Here is a 20,239-nt window from a genome sequence, read left to right as displayed (position 1 = left end):
ATGACTTGGCTGTTGCAGAACATTCCACTTCTTTGCCTTAAAAATGTCTTTGGTTGCTTTTGCAGTATGCTTCAGGTCAATGTCCATCTGCACTGTGAAGCATCGTCCAATGAGTTTTGAAGCATTTGGTTGAATCTGAGCAGATAATGTAGCCCCAAACACTTCAGCTTTCATCCTGCTGCTCTTCTCAGCAGTCACATCATCAATAAATACAAGAGAACCAGTTCCACTGGCAGCCATACATGGCCATGACATAACAGTACCTCCACCATGCTTCACTGATGAGGTGGTGTGCTTTGGATCATGAGCAGTTCCTTCCCTTCTTCCTTCTCTTGTCTTCCCATCATTCTGGTAGTTGATCTTTGTTTTATCTGTCCATAGTATGCTGTTCCACAACTGTACAGGCTTTTTAGATGGTTTTTGACAAACTCTAATCTGGCCTTCCATTTTTAAGGCTAACCAATGGTTTGCATCTTGTGATAAACCCTCTGTATTTATTCTAGTGAAGTCTTGTCTTGCTTACAAGAGCAGCAGGATGAAAGCTGAAGTGTTTGGGGCATCTGCTCAGATTCAATTAAATGCTTCAAAACTCATTGGATGATGCTTCACAGTGCAGATGGACATTGACCTGAAGCATATTGCAAAAGCAACCAAAGACATTTTTAAGGCAAAGAAGTGGAATGTTCTGCAATGGCCAAGTCATATCATCTGACCTGAATCCAACTGAGCATGCGTTTCTCTTGCTGAAGCCAAAACTGAGGGCAAAACACCCAAAACACAAGCAGGAAGTGCAGACGGCTGCAGTAAAGGGCTGGCAGAGCATCACCAGCGAAGAAACCCAGCATCTGATGATGTCTATGGGTCCAACACTTCAGGCAGTCATTGACTGTAAAGGATTTACAACCAAGTATTAAAACTGACTGTTTAATTGATGATTATGTTAGTTTGTCCAAATACTTATGAGCCCTTAAAGTTGGGGGACTGTGTGAAGAAATGGTTGTAATTCCTACACGGTTCATACTACATTTTTGAAAAAAGCCTTAAATGAAAGCTGAGAGTCTGCACTTTAAGCAGGTATTCATTGTTTCATTTAAAACCCATTGTGGTGGTGTACAGAGCCAAAATGACGACAACTGTATCATTGTCCAAATAATTATGGACCTGACTGTATATGCATTTATTTAAAATGTTATTTTACAGCCTTTTCTGAGGCCTTCATCATTTTATAGTTATTTAATACATTTGACCAATTAATTGGTCAAATGTATTAAATAACATAATAAATAATTAATTGGTCAAATAATGGTTTTAAATAGTCTATTAAAGCCTTTATGAATAATTATGGTTTTAATATGTCATGCATTTATTTAAAATGTTATTTAAAAGCCTTTTCTGTGGCCTTCATCATTTGTGCATACATACAGTCTGAGGTAGTTCTAAATTTGTTCCCAGAATAGGAGCAAATTCAGTTAGGAAAATATTGATAAATCCCGGATTTCTACTAAAACGTTTGTGTGTACGCAGCGTGAATGAGGCCCATTGTTACTAGTCAAAGGAATGGTGGCCAAAACTACAAAAATAAGACACACAATTTGTAACAAAGTGGAATTCTCCTTTTAACCTGTTGCCAGACTACATGCTCATGGACTCATGTGATGCAAATGTGCACAAAAGTGATGTAGTTTATGTTGTGTATCACATAAGAGAAGAGTATAAATGAAGCTGATGGTCACAGATTAGAAGATCTAACATGTGAGCTTTCTTTGAGCATTACCAACAAATATTTGCAGCCTGGTCACAGCAGATGTGCACTTCTGTGTGAGCAGAAAGGATGGTAAGTGTGTTACTTATGGCCAAACCATGTTTTATGACTCCCATCACTAAGACTTATATAGGCTTAATGTTCAACAAAATAGCCAAGGCCCTTGTTTGATACAATGAAAATCTATCTTTTTATGTCATATTTTGAGCAGATTTGAGGCATATTAAAGGATGCTTTATTCATTTCATTGAGAAAGCACAGTCTATTCATACCAAGCACACATTCATAAACACACTCGATGTTAGAAAGAAGTCATGCAAGATTTTTCCATGCTTAATTTGAGATAACAACAGCATGTTGCAGGGATCAAAGTAGCCTTGTCAATTAATTAATCAAATGGATCGATGTCTTCCTTTCTCTGCTAGGACTCTTATTGATATTCTACAAGCCATTCAGCTTTGAGTAACTCGTGACATCTCCACCTGTTACAGGCTAAATGTAAATTGATTTTTTTAATGAGGCAATGTTTTTGTCCTGTTTGCTGTCATAGATTTTTACTCTTTAATGTTACATTGAGATACCTTCTCTTGTTAGTGTTACTCTCTGCTCGTGGGATTTGAAGCTTGAGTGTCAACACATACTTTATGCACATTTTCACAATGTAAGTTCCTTTAGAGGTTGTATATCGTGATACTCGCAATATTTCGACGTGTTGACATGTTGACATGTTGACATCATACTGTCATGCATGGCAACAACAAGCATGCCTTAAAATGAAATTATAAGTAGCCTTTGCAGTGGTTCCAAAAAGAGGAGCAGCTTCAATCGTGTGGAATAAACAGTGGCGTCATTCGACCTAGGTGTCCTGAATGTTTTATCGGGCTCTTTTAGCAACTTACTTAGGCCTATCCTGACCCGAAAAGATACAGAAAAATCGGTCCACGCTTTTGTTACCTCAAGGCTGGATTACTGTAACTCTCTATTATCAGGTATCTCTAGTAAGTCCTTAAAAACTCTCCAGCTAATTCAGAATGCAGCGGCACGTGTACTAACAGGAACTAAGAAACAAGATCATATTTCTCCTGTTTTAGCTTCTCTGCACTGGCTCCCTGTAAAATCCAGAATTGAATTTAAAATCCTACTGTTAACTTATAAAGCTCTAAATGGTCAAGCTCCGTCATATCTTAGAGAGCTCATTGTGCCATATTATCCCACCAGAACACTGCGCTCTGAGAATGCAGGGTTATTCGTGGTCCCTAAAGTCTCCAAAAGTAGATCAGGAGCCAGAGCATTCAGCTATCAGGCTTGTTTCCTGTGGAATCATCTTCCTGTTACGGTCCGGGAGGCAGACACCGTCTCCACATTTAAGACTAGACTTAAGACTTTCCTCTTTGATAAAGCTTATAGTTAGGGCTGGCTCAGGCTTGCCTTGTCCCAGACCCTAGTTAGGCTGACTTTAGTGTCGCCACCAGACAATCAGAGATCTCCGCCTTCTGATAGTCTGGGGACACTCCTTTCTAAAGTGTGTTTAACACACCGGCGAAAACGGCCGGCAACAAAGCAACGCCTCTTGCATTTTTGAAAAGGACACGCCTTCTCGGAAATGTGCGCTCCCCCTTTTCTCGTCCACAAGGAAACAAACACACAGAGAGCTTGAAAATGGATGCCAAGGGATTAAACTCTGTTTTATCAAAAGTGTGCTCATCCGTGAAAATTTTTTTTTTTCCAGACAATCCCTTAGTTACAACGTGATTGAGCTAACTGGAGTAGTTTCATGTCGTATCCGACAACGGGAGTCTTTTAACAGATGACGTCCTGATGTTAGCTTTGCTGCTGCTGTTAGCTGTCCCTGTCAGCTGCAGCCACTGATGCTTTCTAGACATTGTGATTTCCCAAAACTGAATAAATACCACACATAGCAACACAAAACCGCTTTGCTAGCTCAATCATGTTGTAACTAAGATATCCGCTGGAAAAAATATTTTTTTCACGGACCGTTTAATGAGTTATTACCTATTACAGATGACACCTCTAACAGCTAAGAAATAGTAATGTTTGTTCAATTATTGTGTTTACAGACTTTACAAACATCGGATTAGTCTAAACGGTGATACAGTAATGTGAAAAATGTGATATATATATATATATACATATATATATATATATATATACAGTCCCTGACAAAAGTCTTGTTGCTTATCCAAGTTGTAGGAGCAACAAATAATAACTTGACTTGTAGTTGGTCATTTGGAATCAGAAATGGCTTATATGAAAGGCAAAGGCCTCTAGATTATGCTTATTATACCAAAATAAAGTTGTGCATCATTCACTGAATTTTATCATTTAATTAGGACAGAAAGGTCAGATCTTGCTTGGACAAAAGTCTTGTCGCATACAAAAATAATGTACTGTAGAAATGATACTTTCTGTTGAATACACAAACATGCTCCAATAAATTTCAGAACATAAAGTCATGGTGCCTTGGGAAAAAGAATTAATATCGTGTATGACTCCCATGAGCTTGGAGGACTGCATCCATACATCTCGGCAATGACTCAAATAACTTATTGATGAAGTCATCTGGAATGGCAAAGAAAGCAGTCTTGCAGGACTCCCAGAGTTCATCAAGATTCTTTGGTTTCATCTTCCAAGCCTCCTCCTTCATCTTACCCCAGACATGCTCAATAATGTTCATGTCTGGTGATTGGGCTGGCCAATCCTGGAGCACCTTGACCTTCGTCACTTTCAGGAACTTTGATGTGGAGGCTGAAGTATGAGAAGGAGCACCATCCTGCTGAAGAATTTGCCCTCTCTTGTGGTTTGGAATGTAATGGGCAGCGAGAACCTCTTGATACTTCAGGCTGTTGATGTTGCCATCCACTCTGCAGGTCTCTCGCACACCCCCATACTGGATGTAACCCCAAACCATGATTTTTCCTCCACCAAACTTGACTGTTTTCTGGGTGAATCTTGGGTCCATGCGGGTTCCAACAGGTCTTCTGCAGTATTTGCAGCGATTGGGATGCAGTTCAATGGATGATTCATCAGAAAAATCAACCTTCTGCCACTTTTCCACTGTCCATCCTTTCTGCAAGCTGTGGGCCTTGGCAAATGCAACACGATTCTTTTGTTGTCTTCTGTTTAATGCTGGTTTGTGAGCAGTAATTCGGCCATGGAGACCATTGCGTGAGAGAATTCGACAAACTGTTCTGGTAGATACAGGGATTTCTGGTGACCAGTTCTGATGTAGCTCTGCTGCACTTGAAAAAGGGCTGGCCCTGGACTGCCGAAGCAACAGTTGTGTTACGGGGTCTGCCTGACCTGGGCTTGTCATGAACGTCACCAGTTTCTTCAAATCTTTTTTTTATCCTCTCCACTTGATGTTTGGATACACTGAAGATGTCTGCCACCTCAGCAGCAGACTTGGTCTTCAGGCTCTTGATGATCAGCAATTTGGTCTGTGGTTGAATCTTTGGCATGTTGTCAGCGGTCAGGTTGCACTTCACATGAAGGTCTGGTGTGCTGGGGTTCTTTTTATACACAGCTGGGAATGTGTTAATTACAGTATTTGTCACAGGTGGAGCTCTAATCTGTGATTGGTTGAATCGTTTAAAGACACGACAAGACTTTTGTCCAAGCAAGATCTGACCTTTCTGTCCTAATTAAATGATAAAACTCAATGAATGATACACAACTTTATTTTGGTACAATAAGCATAATCTAAAGGCCTTTGCCTTTCATATAAGCTATTTCTGATCCCAATTGATCAACTACAAGTCAGGTTATTATTTGTTGTTCCTACAACTAGGATAAGCGACAAGACTTTTGTCAGGGACTGTATATATACGTATATATATAGCTAAAAGCTATGCTGGTACAGCGGAAGTATTTGTAAACAACAGGGCGATTCCCTCTATAGTCCGGCCGGACGGATAAGTCATGGCCTTGTAAAAGATTATGTTTGTTTCTTTTAGTTGGCGAGAATGTGTCGCCACAAACGCGACAAACATCCACTAACTTTGACGGCGTTTTCTGCAAGCGCGGCTGAGCCATTTTGTACCGCTACATGTGTTTCTAGTCGGACTATGTTTACGAGCACAAGAGTTCAGCGAGCCACCGAAGGACTGCCCTGCAGATTTAGTATTGGTTCTGCAACGTAGGGAGTTTTTTTAAACTCTGAAATTGTATCTGCCCACCTAAACAAAAAATCAGGGAGAAAGTCATCAGTCTTTAGTTAAGCAAAGCATCTAAAGACTGACTTGTGAGTCTAGGCTGACTTTGGCCTAGTCTGCCGGAGGACCCCCTATAATACACCAGGCACTTTCTCTCCTTCTCTCTCTCTCTCTCTCTCATGTCCTATTACTGCATCTTGCTAACTCGGCCATTCTGGATGTCACTAACTTGGCTTCTTCTCCGGAGCCTTTGCGCTCCACTGTCTCTCAGGTTAACTCGTATTGCAGCGGTGCCTGGATAGTGTGACGTGTGTGGTTGTGCTGCTGCCATGGTCCTGCCAGATGCCTCCTGCTGCTGCTGTTATCATTAGTCATACTTCTACTGTTATTATACACATATGATTATTGTCACATATGTATACTATCAGATATTAATAAATACTTTCAACATATTGTACCACAGTAGCCAGAACTATAATTATAATATTATAATTAATTATAATTAATAATATTATATATTATTACTAATGTTGTTGTAAGCTACTGTCATTACCGTCTGTCCTGTATCTCTCTCTGTCTCTGTCTCTCCCTCTCTCTTTCTGTCTCATTGTGTCATACGGATTACTGTTAATTTATTATGCTGATCTGTTCTATACGACACGTTTTAACTAGTTTCAGACACCTAACAGGCAAAAATATTACAGCACTGATGCACAGTGAGCAAGTTCTCCTTTTATTATGCAAGCTTTTGAAATCAACCTGAGACTTTCTTTTTTGGTCACATGGATCATAGACTCAGGGATCACGGCCTTCAGTTTCGTCAGTATCTACAGTAGGGCCTAAGAGGAGGGTGTTTCAAAACCCTGTATGCTATTCCTCTGACAGTTCACTGACATGGGAAACTGCAAAACGGTGCCCGCCATTAATTCATAATCAGCCATCTAATACACCGTTGCCACAGTGATTTAATTGTCCCAATTGTCACAGCTGTTGTTCTCACCAAAACAAACTTCATGATAATAATCATTTCCAGTCTCCCACCTGTCATGCAGCCTTCCATAGCTGATCGAACGTTTCTGAGATGCCAAGTGTTTTCACTGATGAACATTTAACCCCCTCTCATCTGTCTGCTTTTTTGTTTTGCTTGCACACTCTTGCTACATTCTCCTACTAGCATGATGAGGGAAATGACGAAACAGCGTCTAATTTGAATTAAACAACTTAAAAAACAGTGTGGGGAGGTGTAGAAGTGAGTCAGTGAAGCTTTGGCTTGTGACGCAGCAGTGCCTTACTCCAGACTAGGGTTGGGATCTGGATCTGGTTCTTTTTTGGAACCGGGTCCAAAGTTCCGGTTCCGGAACCGGTTCCATCACTTTTGGAGTAATGGTTCCTGCAAACGGTTCCTAGATTGTAAAAAAAAACACGTCACGTGCATTTCCATTAGAGCGCGGAACGGGCCACATATTTCTGTCCAAACCCGACCGAGCCCGACATTATTTAATGACTAAAGCACTGAGTTTGTGTCACACAGCTGTTACGGTTACAGGCTATTTAACAGGCCGGGCGTGCGCCGTGGGTGCTCCGCGGAGAGGGAGACCTCCGTGTTTGAGTCGAGAGTGGGCGGCCGGAGGTCTGAGGCTTCCAGGGAGGGGAGAGGGAGAAATATAACAAAATAAGATAAAATAGGAAAACTTGTCTCCCTCTCTTATTTAATTTTCAGCGTTTAATAAAGGCGGAGGCGGGTGGCGGGAGGTCTGAGGCTTCTAGCGAGGTGAGCAGTAGAAACAAACAGACAGTGTGTGTGTGTGTGTGTGTGTATGTGTGTTCTCTTCAGGTGTTGTCACGTAAATAACAGTGCCCAAGCATGAATGCATATAAGTTTTTTTTATTACATTGCTGTGGTTAATTTGAGGTAATAGTGTTACTGTAGAAATCAGAGAATCACTTTATGTCATTATATATTCTCAGGGAGATGATACAAGCTCTAAATCTGAAATACACACCACACACAAATGTGTATTTTCATCTTATTGTACTGTGCAACAGTTAGAATAAAGTTTTTGTATTTGTATGATTGCATTTGTGTTTATTATATACTTGTTTAAGTATAGCAAGCATAATGAATATAATGTAGGAATCGGTAAGAGGAATCGGTAAGGAATCAGACCGTTAAGAAGGAATCGGTAAGGAATCGGAATTGTTAAAATACTCAACCCTACTCCAGACACACTGCTCTCAGAAAAGCCATTTGCCCACTTTTTAAAGGTATCCAATGATATCCCAGTCTCACAAGTGGTGTCCCTTTGATTTAAAACCATGTCAGGAGACTTATTTTCTGAAGTGTCAGATGAGCAGCCGAGCGGGAAACTACGGCAGGTGTAGTTGATGATATGCCAACTGGAAATGGTTTTCCCTTGATTTGAAATATTCCGAGGGGCATCAAAAGGGAGAATGTGCTGCACAGTCCCTTGAAGAAACCTTGCCTCTAACCCTCCTTTGATAATTGCTATGCAAAGGTTCTTGAAATGAATTACTGATCAGCCGAGTGTTGCGGAGAGAGCGACTGTTTGGGGGAGACAGAATGAAGGATGAGACCCTGCCACAGGCCCTGGAAAAGAATATGCATGTGTCAAACACGCATACAAATTGCGAGTATGGATGCTAAAAATATGTGTGTGTATGCATGAGCACACTTGGATTTGCTTATGTACACAAATGCTGCAGAAATGCATAACAAAAGCATGTGGTCTCTACATAGTCTTGGCTCAGGCTTATTCAGTTTTGCTCTCTAACATCCTTATGCAAAACTGAAGAACACGGAGCACAGAACTCTTTTCAGTGCACAATAACATACACAAATATAGCATACAACCCACATGAGCCAACCAGTAATATTCTCATCCCTATATAGAAGAGTTTCACACATAGGTAGAGAGAAATAAGCCTATATAGAGGCAATGTACACTTGGCAGAGTGCCAAACACTAGCTACCACTCTGTTAAACTGAGTCTCATTTAGGCTTTCCAGAGCGCTGGCTCAAAGGAAAACTCCTTTTCAATACAGACATTATCACACAGGTGGAAAAAATACAGGTATCATGTATACGCCCATATATTAAATCAGACAATGACATACCTTTACATGCACGCTGTGGTGTAAGAATTAATCCCTAATCTAGTAAAAGTGATATACTGCATAAATTAAGAAATAAATAAAGAAAATAAATAAAGAAAAAGTCTTATAACCATCATATAACCATGTTTTATGCATACGTTCTTATAACACTGAGTGAAATGCATCTATATGTGTTAAAACACTGTTATACATAACAAAGTATTCATACTATGAGTTCACATTGTATCCATGCTAAAAAGAACACATATAACCTATCACACATACACCCAAATGTTTGTATTACCTGATGCACATTAAAAGATTATATTGCATGAAGGCACAAGGGACTTATAGAAATAGTTCCTGAGTTCCATATGTTTTTTAAAAAATAGTGCAACCTGAGTTCCAACCTAATGGTGGGAGAGTCTGGGGATTCACAGGCCGATGGAAAAAAGATACATCATTAAAACATGCCTGGGCATGTTCGGGCATGACTGGACAAAGGCAAAAAGGCCGGCCACCAATAGGTTTGGGCTCAGGTAGGAAGGGCTAAAGAAAGAAGGTGGAGATTCTCCTGAATCTTCACCAGCATAAAAGAGACACCTCAGAAAGTCAAACTTCAGTCCTGCTCCAGAGCGTGACTCGCTGAATTGTATGTGTTAAAATTTGTGAACACATTAAACTCGATTGCATCGGACTCTGCCTGTCTCCAGTGTTTCTTTGAGTATTACTTAGTTGAATCCAAGGTACCAGATTGACATCAAAGGGAAACAGAGAAGTCAAGTGGAGGACAAGGTCGGGAGCCTACAGGCCCACTTCCAGGCGCCGATTTTTGCCTCTACAACGCGCGCGCACACACACACACACACACACACACACACACTCCATCTGGTTTTGTTGTTTACAGAAGTCTGTGAAGTGTCCCTCTTTCCAAATACCAGTCGTGTGATATTACCTCCTATGGAGTGGTAAGCTGTTCCCTTCTAAATCCAACATGAGGAACAAATGTTGGTTTCCTCGTAGAGAGTACAGAGCACAGAACCAACTGGGCACACTCCCAGGCCAGTGCCAAATGAACATGCTCTGAGTCAAATGAAGCTGTGGAAACATGTTATTGCTTCATAAATGTGCACCTTTAACTGTGCTAGCAAACCCACAAGAAGGGATTCAAGGCAGCACTCAACACAGGATACATTTCAAAATACAGCTACCGTCATGTCAAGTCTAACGTTACCTGCTGGATGAATAGGTTGAGATACATATCACATCCTCATAAAACCTCTGTTCCCTCTGTTATCCCTCTCTTTCCTCTATGTCTCTAAAAATACAAACAGACTGCATGGCCGCGCTGTTCCAGATACTGACAGAGGAAGATGCCTATAGAGTGATAGTTTAGACATCCATGTTAATATTCATTCATTCATTTTCTGTAATCATTTATCCTGTTAAGGGTCACAGGGGCTGGAGCCCATCCCAGCTGACATTGGGTGAGAGGCAGGGTACACCCTGGACAGGTCGCCAGACTATCACAGGACTGACACACAGAGACAGTCAACTATTCACACTCACATTTACTCTTACGGACAATTTAGAGTCAGCGGTTAACCTGCGTGTCTTTGGACTGTGAGACAAAGCCGGAGCACCTGCAGAAAACCCACGCTGACACGGAGAGAACATGCAAACTCTGCACAGAAGGGCCCCAGCCAGCCAGTGGGTTCAAACCAGAATCCTCTTACTGTGAGGTGACAGTGCTAACCACTGCACCAACATGTCACCCTTAATGTTTATGTCACAAAACTCTTTATTCTTGCCAAATAAAGAATCAAAGCCTTTGGATTTCTTCCAACTCTGCATTTCAGTCTTGTACAGATTGACTTTCTGAGCCTGTTTCATCAGCGAGGGCAGGCAGTGACACCACCGCTGCACATTGGCTCTCTACTTTGTTCATTAATAACGTCAAACATTGTGGAGCCTGTGAGGACCATTCACTATCCTACTACACCTATCTAACCTGCTCCATTTGTATTCCCAACATTGATATATTTGGCAGGCTCCAGTCTAGACAGGGGTCTTACATGAGCTGAGTACATGAGTGTAGATCAATCCCTCAGAAGGAAAAGGGCAATTCAATATGAAATGAGATTTTGTATTGCTCCACTTTTTGTCTGACTCCACTTTGATAAATAAACAGGTACTAACCTAATAGAATTTTAGAAACAACAAAGGGAGGCTTATGATAAGCCCTAAAGCCTTGTCTAAAAAAATCTACTGCATTGTAGAATGTACAAGAGATTTTAGAGTCAGTAAATACACCTAAAGTGCAGGGAAATGTTCCCTAATTCCAACATTTTTTTGCCTTAACTTCTACCAAAGAAAACAAAAAATGCAAAAGCTGCTAATGTCCATGATCAGCTGAATCTATAACAAACAAAGGCAGTACAATACAACGACTGTGAGGCTGATTGAAATGCAACTCATTATATCAATTCAGCTCTCTTGCCTTTTCCTTTCACTTGAGTGAACCTATTGATTTGTGCCACTAAGGCATTACAGGCTTCAAACTGCCTTGCTGCGAGTCGCTGTCCTTTCAGCACCGCTTGGTGTTGGAAAGGGAGAAGGTGAACAGCGCGAGGCAGAGAAAAGAAAGAGCCTTTCCCAAATATTCCTCCCTTTCACCCGGGTGTGAAATACAATCAACACCTCTGGGGCCTGCTCATGCCAGCCAGCAACGCCGGAGCACAAGTCTTCACACACTCTCAAATTAAAGAAATTAAAAGTCACTGGTCTGCACCAACAATTCAGCATTATCCCATTCACAATCACAAACACACAGGATGGAAACAAAGGATTGTGGAGGGAAGGAGGGGCACTGAAATGACAGTGTAAATATGTGTGTGTGTGTGTGTGTGTGTGTGTGTGTGTGTGTGTGTGTGTGGACCTACCCGCTGAATGACCCCGGTTGGTGGCATCGTGGTCACTGTCACCCTGTTCGCTGTCACCGTGACCACTGTCTTTGGAGCTGACAATGTCTGCCTCTTGGAATGCCGAACTGTGAGAAGCGAGGAGGTGAGAGGAGTGAGAGTGGTGTCAGAGAAAAGAGAAAGTTATGAAAATAATGAAGGGGTCAGAGAGAGAGGTCCAGATACAATATTGAGAAGGGGAAGACGAAGGGAGATGAGGAGGATTACATGAGTGGCAGAGAGAGAGAGGGGCAGAGTCAGAAATCAACACCATATTAATACAGTCATGGTGGCCGTCAAGAGTCTAAATTGGATGTTACACATGGCATGTAATGAAATCTAGCATTAGAGCTGTAATAGGCACTGCTCTGTCAGTTATGGGACAGATGCCAAACTGAAGATGAACATTATGGATGCATTGGGAACCATGTAGCCTCATAAAGCCATAATTAACAGTGTGGAATATATGGGACTCACAGTGATGGATGTAATGTTAAATTTTATATACATATATATAAAAAGCCTTGGTTCCATGAGGCCATTTGGATGTTACAGGTCCTCTGATGGTGGATGCTATGTGGCTGACTAGGTTATGCACATTAGTAATAATATAGTGTGTGTGTGTGTGTGTGTGTGCTTTTCTCTACCTGTTGACCCGTCTGGGTCTGTCCACCAGGTAGCTGAGTTCTGCTCGTTGGTGTTTTGTCTAGAAAAGCCACAGAAACACACATGATCACTGTTAATGCTAAAAAAACACATGAAAGAGGTTTATATTGTATAAGAGTGACAACAATTGACCCCTTATTCATACACTGGCTGTCACTATGACTGTAATAGAAGAAGGTAAGGGACGTAAGAGGCAGGGTAGGCCACCGACAGTGCGTGCATCCACTTGGTGAATGAGTGGGCGAGAGGAGAGTGGGTTAGGGAGGCGATTGAATGGGTAAATGATTGAGCTGCCCAGCACTGAAACTGAAAAGCCTTTGTTCACGGTGCTGCCGTGCTGGGTCGTGCACGGAATACTTAACACCCAGCAAAGGCAAGACTGTGACTGGCAATCTAGCTCCTCTCCAGTCACACTGCAATCAACAAAACACTCATCTCCCCCCATCTTCTGCTCACATTATTTGACATACAACTTTATAATCTAATGATTTACCATCCAAAATTGTATGTGCATAAGGAAGTCCAGTTATTGAAGACTACTAATGTCACAAACTATCTTGGACGCACAAAAATGCTCTCTTGGTGGGATTTTTTCCCCCTAGGTTTCTGATAAATGCATGTATTTTGACCCCCCCCACCCCAGCATTATGCCTAACAATGATTAAAGGCCACAGAGCAGAACAGCCAAATCAATAGGAGATACCACTTCAATCCTCTCAGGGACCTTTGTTTCGCGTGATCTAAGTGGATAACATACCTTGACATGAAGCAGACACAGCTGCTGGTTTCTGGGGGATCTTTAAAATGGAGTCAACCCTTTGAATCACGCGCCTTGGGTGACAACAGCTGTTTTGGGCTCCTCTTACCTCATTAGAGAGAATACTTCCATTGGATATGATGTCCGGTTGTTGGTCACTGTAGCCCGTGACTATGGCGCCGCAGTGGTTGGTGTGATCCGTGTCAGTGCTGCGGGAGGGGCTGCACGGTTTGAGGAACATCAGATCCGTTTTGGCGGACTCTGGAGTCAGACACACCTGGTAGCAGTAGGAGTTCTGGTTCTGGTGGTGATGGGAGCCGAAGCCCCCTCCCACGCTGCCTATACCAGACTCCTCCACGGGCACCTGCCCCATGGGCCCGACCCCTGACGTCACGTTGGTGCTCTGAACTAACATGATGTCGGATTTACTCAGCTTCTTTTGTTTTCGGCCGCGAGCCTGTCTGCTACAGCACGAGCCACAGCACAGGCAGCAGTCACCGGCCAGCAGGCACGTGTACAGGTTGAGTTTCTTGTCCTTTTGACAACGCACGGCCAGCACGATCATAGCCAGGAGAAAGATGAATGACACGGAGCCCAAGGCGATGATGAGAATGAGGGTGAGGTCAAGGGAGGTATCTTTTGCCCTGGAGGCCGAACCAAGATCCCTGCTGCGGCCTTCGACCACGCTGTCCACAAACATTACGCTCACACTCGCCGAGGAGGAGAGAGGCGGCTGCCCGTGGTCCCTCACTTCAATCAGCAGGTCGTAGAAGCCCTGCGGGTCCCGCTTGGGAGAGATCCTGCGGGCTGTCCTCAGCTCCCCGGTCCTCCAGTCCATGCGGAACATCCCAATCTCGTTGCCCCGCAGGATGCTGTAGGACAGCCGTGCGTTCTCTCCATCATCTGCATCCATAGCCACGATGCGCGTCACCAGGTAGCCAGGCTCCGCAGAGCGCGGCAGGTGTTCTTTGGCTGTACCGTTTTTACCGATGGGGGCTATTACAGTGGGAGCGTTGTCATTTTGGTCAACTATAATCACATTTACAGTGGCATTAGAGAAGAGCTCAGCAGCACCCGAGTCTTTAGCCTGGACCATGAAGCTAAACTCCTTTAGCTGCTCGTAATCAAAAGAGCGCAGGGCGTAAAGGTAGCCGGTGTCCTGGTTTATGGATACGTAGGTATCCACAGACATGCCCTGTATGTCGCACTCCAATATGGAGTAAGTAATCAAAGCGTTTTGTCCTATATCAGGGTCCAGAGCGCTCACGGCATGAATGAAAGCACCGGGCACATTATTCTCAGTCACATACACATCATAAACAGCCTGAGTAAATCGGGGCGCGTTGTCATTCTCATCAGACACGTGCACTTTAATAGACTTGCTGGTGGCGAGCGACGGCTGACCCTTATCTTTGGCCACCACAGTGATGGTGTAGGAGTCTGTGTTCTCTCTGTCCAGTGATCCCTCTGTCACGATGGTGTAGTAGTTTTTAAAAGAGGATTTCAGCTTAAAAGGAACGTCTCCTAATATCTCGCAGCTCATATGTCCATTCTCACCCGAGTCCCGATCTGACACGCTAAACAGTGCAATCACGGTGCCTGGGGCGTCCTGCTCGCTCACGGATTCAGTCACAGTACTGAAACCAATTTCTGGAGTGTTGTCGTTCACGTCCACGAGTTTGACCAGCACTTTGCAGTGCGCGGGGACCGCATTAGCCCCCAGATCTTTAGCCTGGACATAAATCTGATGCGTGCTGCTCTCCTCATAGTCCACCTCACCTGCAACCTCTATCCTACCTGTTCTGGCATCAATGTTGAATAAGTCCTTTATCCGCGGGGCGTTGTGACTGCTGAAAGAATAAACTATTTCCCCGTTTTGCCCCTCGTCAACATCCGTGGCGTTGAGCTGAATGACCAGAGTGCCCACAGGAGAGTTTTCTCGCAGGTTAAGAGAGTACACAGACTGGTCAAAGGTGGGCGCGTTATCATTGGAGTCCAGAACTTTAACCACCAAGAGAGCCGTCCCCGTCCGCTGGGGCATGCCCCCATCCACAGCCGTCAGCACATAGCGGTGCACCGCCTGCTGCTCCCTGTCCAGCGGCTTCTCCAGCACCAGCTCTGCGAACTTGTTCCCGTCGCTCTGTGTCTGCACGTCAAGGTAAAAATAATTATTATTCGTGATGGCATATGTGCTAAGCGCGTTTGTGCCCACGTCAGGGTCGAAGGCATTCTCCACCGGGAAACGGGTCCCCGGGATGGCGCTTTCCGATATCTCGACGGAAATGTCTGTCTCAGGAAAGCTGGGTGGATTGTCGTTGATATCCATCACCTCAATCTCCACGCGAAAGAGCTCCAGTGGGTTCTCCAGAAACACCTCCAGGTGCAATAGGCACGGGATGGTTTGCTTACAGATTTCTTCGCGGTCAATTTTCTCCTTCACGACGAGCGCACCGTTCTCTAAGTTCACCTCCAGATAAGGTGTCCGTGAACTAGGCACCGTCTGAAAGCGGCGAGCAGAAAGTTTGGTAATGTCAAGTCCCAAATCCTCTGCAATATTCCCAACCACCGAGCCAGGTTCCTGCTCCTCTGGCACGGAGTAGTGTAGCTGAGAGAGAGCTCCATCCAGGATGGAGACCAGGAATATTAACCAAATCATCTCCCCTCCCTTTCACAAAGTGCACTTCAAGACGAAAACAAAAACGTGTTATTCATTTTTCTTACAACAAATGAGCATTTCCCATTTCCTTTGTCCGTAAAACGGCAGTGAAATAAACAGCAACAAGGCTGTCCCGATTGTGAAATTCCTCTCCTGTGCCTCGGGTCAGTGGAACATTGTGTCGTTTCAGCTGTGAGAAACACAGCCATTTGATCCGAGCTTCTCTGTTTTAATCAATTCTGCACCGGTCTGTGAGTTTTGGCGTCAGTGCAAACATTACAGGCTGGAGCCAAGACGCATAGCCAACACTCCCTGTGCTCAGAACAGACAGCCCCTTCTTCACACAAAGTCACACAGGAACAACAATACAGGAAATTCCACATGAGCAGGAAAAGAAGAATAAGCAAGAAGTCCTATTGGCGCGCTGCCGGCATCGATAACAAATGCAACTTCGACCTAAAGACTGGCAAGTTAAAGGACTTTCTCTCTGTCTCGCTCTGAGAGGATGTAATCACTGAGCCTAAGCGCTCAAAGCGGATGATGCTTTCAGCTCGGCTTCTGCAAGGCGAGTGTGAGCAGCGGGGTTGGTTTTGCGCACAGCTTTTCCCCCACCAGCCAATAGTATTCTCAAACACCGGGAGTAATGGCACCTGATTGGGGCTCCGCGACGCCAGCCAGAGCACACATCGGATCCTCATAACAAAACCGGTTAAGCGCCGCTGCGCTCTTTTCCTCGACCACCTCTCTCCTCCAGGCCTCAGCCTCAGTTATAGCAGGGAAATTAAATGTTTTACACATCCAGTGAATTAAGAAAGTCGAATAATAGTGGGTGACAGTCGGCATCGGGTGCTGTGCAGATAAGGCTGCAGCTGCCCTGGTAGTGCTGGTATTTCTAAAATATTATCTTGGGGGAAAAAAAGCCTTTACATATTATGACCACGACCCCCACCCCCAAATATATGAGTCAGGATGTAGCAAGGATGGCCACAGCCAAAGATCACTAAAGAGTCTGCGCAAGTAAAGATAGCTATAGTGACGCAATACCTCACCGTGTCTTGGCCATCCTCTCTCCCTCTGTCTCTTTTGTGTGTGTGTGTGTGTGTGTGTGTGTGGTCGTGGTGATGGGGGAGGGGCATTTCAAATAAGGTAATATCTCCAGTGTTGTTTGGGCGTAAACATCAGTATGACACAAGGTTCACAGCAGGATCACACATGACTTACTTTCATTCAGTGTAATGAAGCGTCATACTTTAGTCCTACCGTGTTTCTAATAGCCGAGAGTCTAATAGTTCCCCTATCTTCCCATTATCATTAACCCCCTCACATACTGGCCTTGACTGTAGTGCAGTTGCATCATGTACCAACTTAATTCATAAAGCATAAATTAAATATGCAAATGGAATAGTCGTAAGGGAGACACAAATAGTGGGGGTCTAACTATTTGCACACCATTTGGAGGATGATGACAAAAAGATGAAAAGGAGCGTAATTGAAGATAATTAGCACATGTCTCTAATTCTAAATGTAATAGACGGAGCGCAACAATATCGTCCGTAATGCAAAGCGATGTGCCCATTGTGCAGGGGATTAAACAGCAAGCAATACGCGATTCTGCATCTCGCCATACAAGTCAAAAGAAACAAAGAGGAGACGTTAGATGAATTTCCACCCATGTCTGAGCCGGAGCTGTGTGACTGAATCGAGCTGACACTGAAGTCGGATCTCAGAGCAGAGCGCTCAGTAGCTCTCTCTCTCTCTCTCTTTCGCTCTCTCTCTCTCTCTCTCTCTCTCTCTCTCTCTCTCTCTCTCTCTCTCTCTCTCTCTCTCTCTCTCTCTCTCCGACAGGGTGTTACAGAGACCAACGTCGCCCTCTCGCGTCTGCCCGCTTTCTTTTCTTCTGTCTGTCTTCGTTTCTCATTTCTGGAGATGACAAGGGGTTACTGAAACTCGCGTACTGGTTTCCACTGAATTTGCTCATTTTTGTCCATTTACACACCACATTGGTTTTAAATATCTCCTCCACCACTGTACATAGACCAGTCAACATGCCACTTCAAAAGACAAAAAAGAGTATTCAATAGGAAATAAAATTTTTACACACACACACACACACACTATATACATATATATAGCCTATATATGAGAGAAAGAGGAGTATGAAATAACAAACAAGAGTATTAAAACAATACAATAAAACATTTAATTTAAAATGTACAAAAATGTTAATTTTATTGTATAGATGAGTTTATTTTGTAATTTCGTTACACATACCTACACACACACAAAATTACTAAATTTTTTATTTATTTCTATTTATTTAGATGTGTTTATTTTGTATTTTTATCACACATTTTGTATTTTTATCACACACAAACTTAATTTGTTTCTATTATCTTACTCTCGTCTCTCTCTCTCTCTCTCTCTATATATATATATATATGTACATATATGGGTTTTTTTCTACAATGGGGGAATAAGGATCCAGTATTCTTGTAAAAATAGCAGCCATATTCCTTAAGAGTCCTGCATTAACTTACAGTAATTGAAAGTATAAAAGACACATGAACTTACAACATGGAAAGTACACATGGAAATTGTACATACACATGGACAAACAGAACATATACACATGGACAAACGGCCTGAGGGAGTGTCATTTAATTAGATATTATTATGGATTATTATTTCTGACACGTTATGTGTAAGTTTCATTTTACAGTCGGTCAGAATGGACTGTGCTGTAACTACATATATAAGAGGATCATTTGTACATAAAACCATGTAATTACTCAGGAAAGGAAAGTTTAGTTGAGTGTGTGTGTGTGTGTGTGTGTGTGTGTGTCTGTGTGTTCTACTACTACTAGCTACTTTGTATCATGTACATTTATTTATATATTTCCATTTATTGTGTAACCAGTAAGCAACTAAGTCTGTTTACAGTCGTGTTGGTGGCCTGTGTGATTCTGATGAGTGACCATTGTGACATCATCTGATGTCATATGAGCAGCTTTGTTCAATGTAATTAACTGGAGTACTTCTAACCATCAAATGTGAAGAACAAGTCCACCATGTCCCCATTGAATAGGAGGAGCACCAGGTCATTGGTCTTCACAGAGAAGAGAAGCATGAAAATGAAGCATCTGCGGTCCATGACAGACAACAAGAATACTGTTTTCTTGCTGAGATGACCCATGCAGACCTTGTCTTGGAACTCCTGATAATGCCTGCTGCACATGAACTCCACAGGTGAGCAGATAAACCATTGCCTGAGGAGCTTGACAGGTTCCTCTCCCTTGTATTGTCTGTTGCTTATGATTGTCAGTTTGAGAAGACTCGTCAACTTGTGCTTTCTTTAGGATAGGATAGGATAGGATAGGATAGGGCCTTTGCAGAGCAGTGACAAATGGCAAATAAAGACACTGCATTTGGCTATTGCAGGAAACAACTGAAACAAAACAGCAGAGGTTATATTGTTATATGAGCCTATGCCTGTTTTTTTTGTTTTGTTTTTTTACCAATAAAGAGTAGTTGGAATCAACTGAAGATGGCTGCCAAATGATCCCCACAGGCCATGAGCTGACCTTGGCAACAAGAAAAATTCTTTACTAGACACCATTAGGATCCAAAAAAACAGGTTACAAAAAAGTGCCATGTGGGTGCAGCTTTACTAAATGAACAGTTAGAGTAATGAACAGTTTAGGACACCTGTAAAGCAGAGTGATACATGCATAACTGGCAGAGTGATACATCCTTGAGGAACCTTTAGGGGTTCTTCAATATGACACTGGGGAGGAACCTTTTAAGGTGCTTTGAGGAACCCTAAGAAAAGGTTCTTCGAAGAACCCCTTCTTTAGGTTACTCGAGGAACCTTTAAAAGTCACTGTATATAAGCGATGTTTATTCATAATAAGAATAATATTAATATTACTAATAATATTAATACTACTAACAATAATAATAATGATAATAAATTATGATGATGAAACAACAGCTGTCTTTGAACAAGGTTTATTTACATATCTGATTTTGCAAAAATACTCAAATACAAAATATTAATAAATACAATTAAGTCAATAAATGCAAAATACTACACTAATAAATACAATAAAGTCAATACATGCAAAATATTACACTAATAAATACAATAAAGTC

At 42.7% G+C, this 20,239-nt stretch overlaps 1 protein-coding gene across 5 annotated transcripts in view; it reads right to left on the bottom strand.

Moving 5' to 3' along the window:
* The window catches only part of pcdh10a (protocadherin 10a), an 82,169-nt gene extending 65,489 nt beyond the window's left edge, over positions 1 to 16,680 (bottom strand). Inside the window, exons 1-3 of one of the 5 annotated variants that reach the window (XR_013488371.1) lie at positions 13,432 to 16,680; positions 12,656 to 12,714; positions 11,991 to 12,097 (exon numbers count right to left, since the gene is read on the bottom strand). Coding sequence is in view for 3 of the 5 variants with exons in the window: in XM_078163332.1 (XP_078019458.1) it covers positions 11,991 to 12,097; positions 12,656 to 12,714; positions 13,541 to 16,087 (2,713 nt within the window). In the remaining 2 variants the exon portion in view is untranslated. The remainder of the gene's footprint in view (positions 1 to 11,990; positions 12,098 to 12,655; positions 12,715 to 13,431) is intronic. The other 4 variants (XR_013488370.1, XM_078163332.1, XM_078163319.1 and 1 more) reach the window with 4 other exon arrangements.
* Positions 16,681 to 20,239: the final 3,559 nt, after the last annotated feature.

This window comes from Epinephelus lanceolatus, chromosome 3, assembly GCF_041903045.1.
Source record: "Epinephelus lanceolatus isolate andai-2023 chromosome 3, ASM4190304v1, whole genome shotgun sequence".
NCBI classification, from domain to species: Eukaryota; Metazoa; Chordata; class Actinopteri; order Perciformes; family Serranidae; genus Epinephelus; species Epinephelus lanceolatus.
Note: the sequence above shows the minus strand (reverse complement) of the source record. Positions and strands in the feature narration are given on the sequence as shown.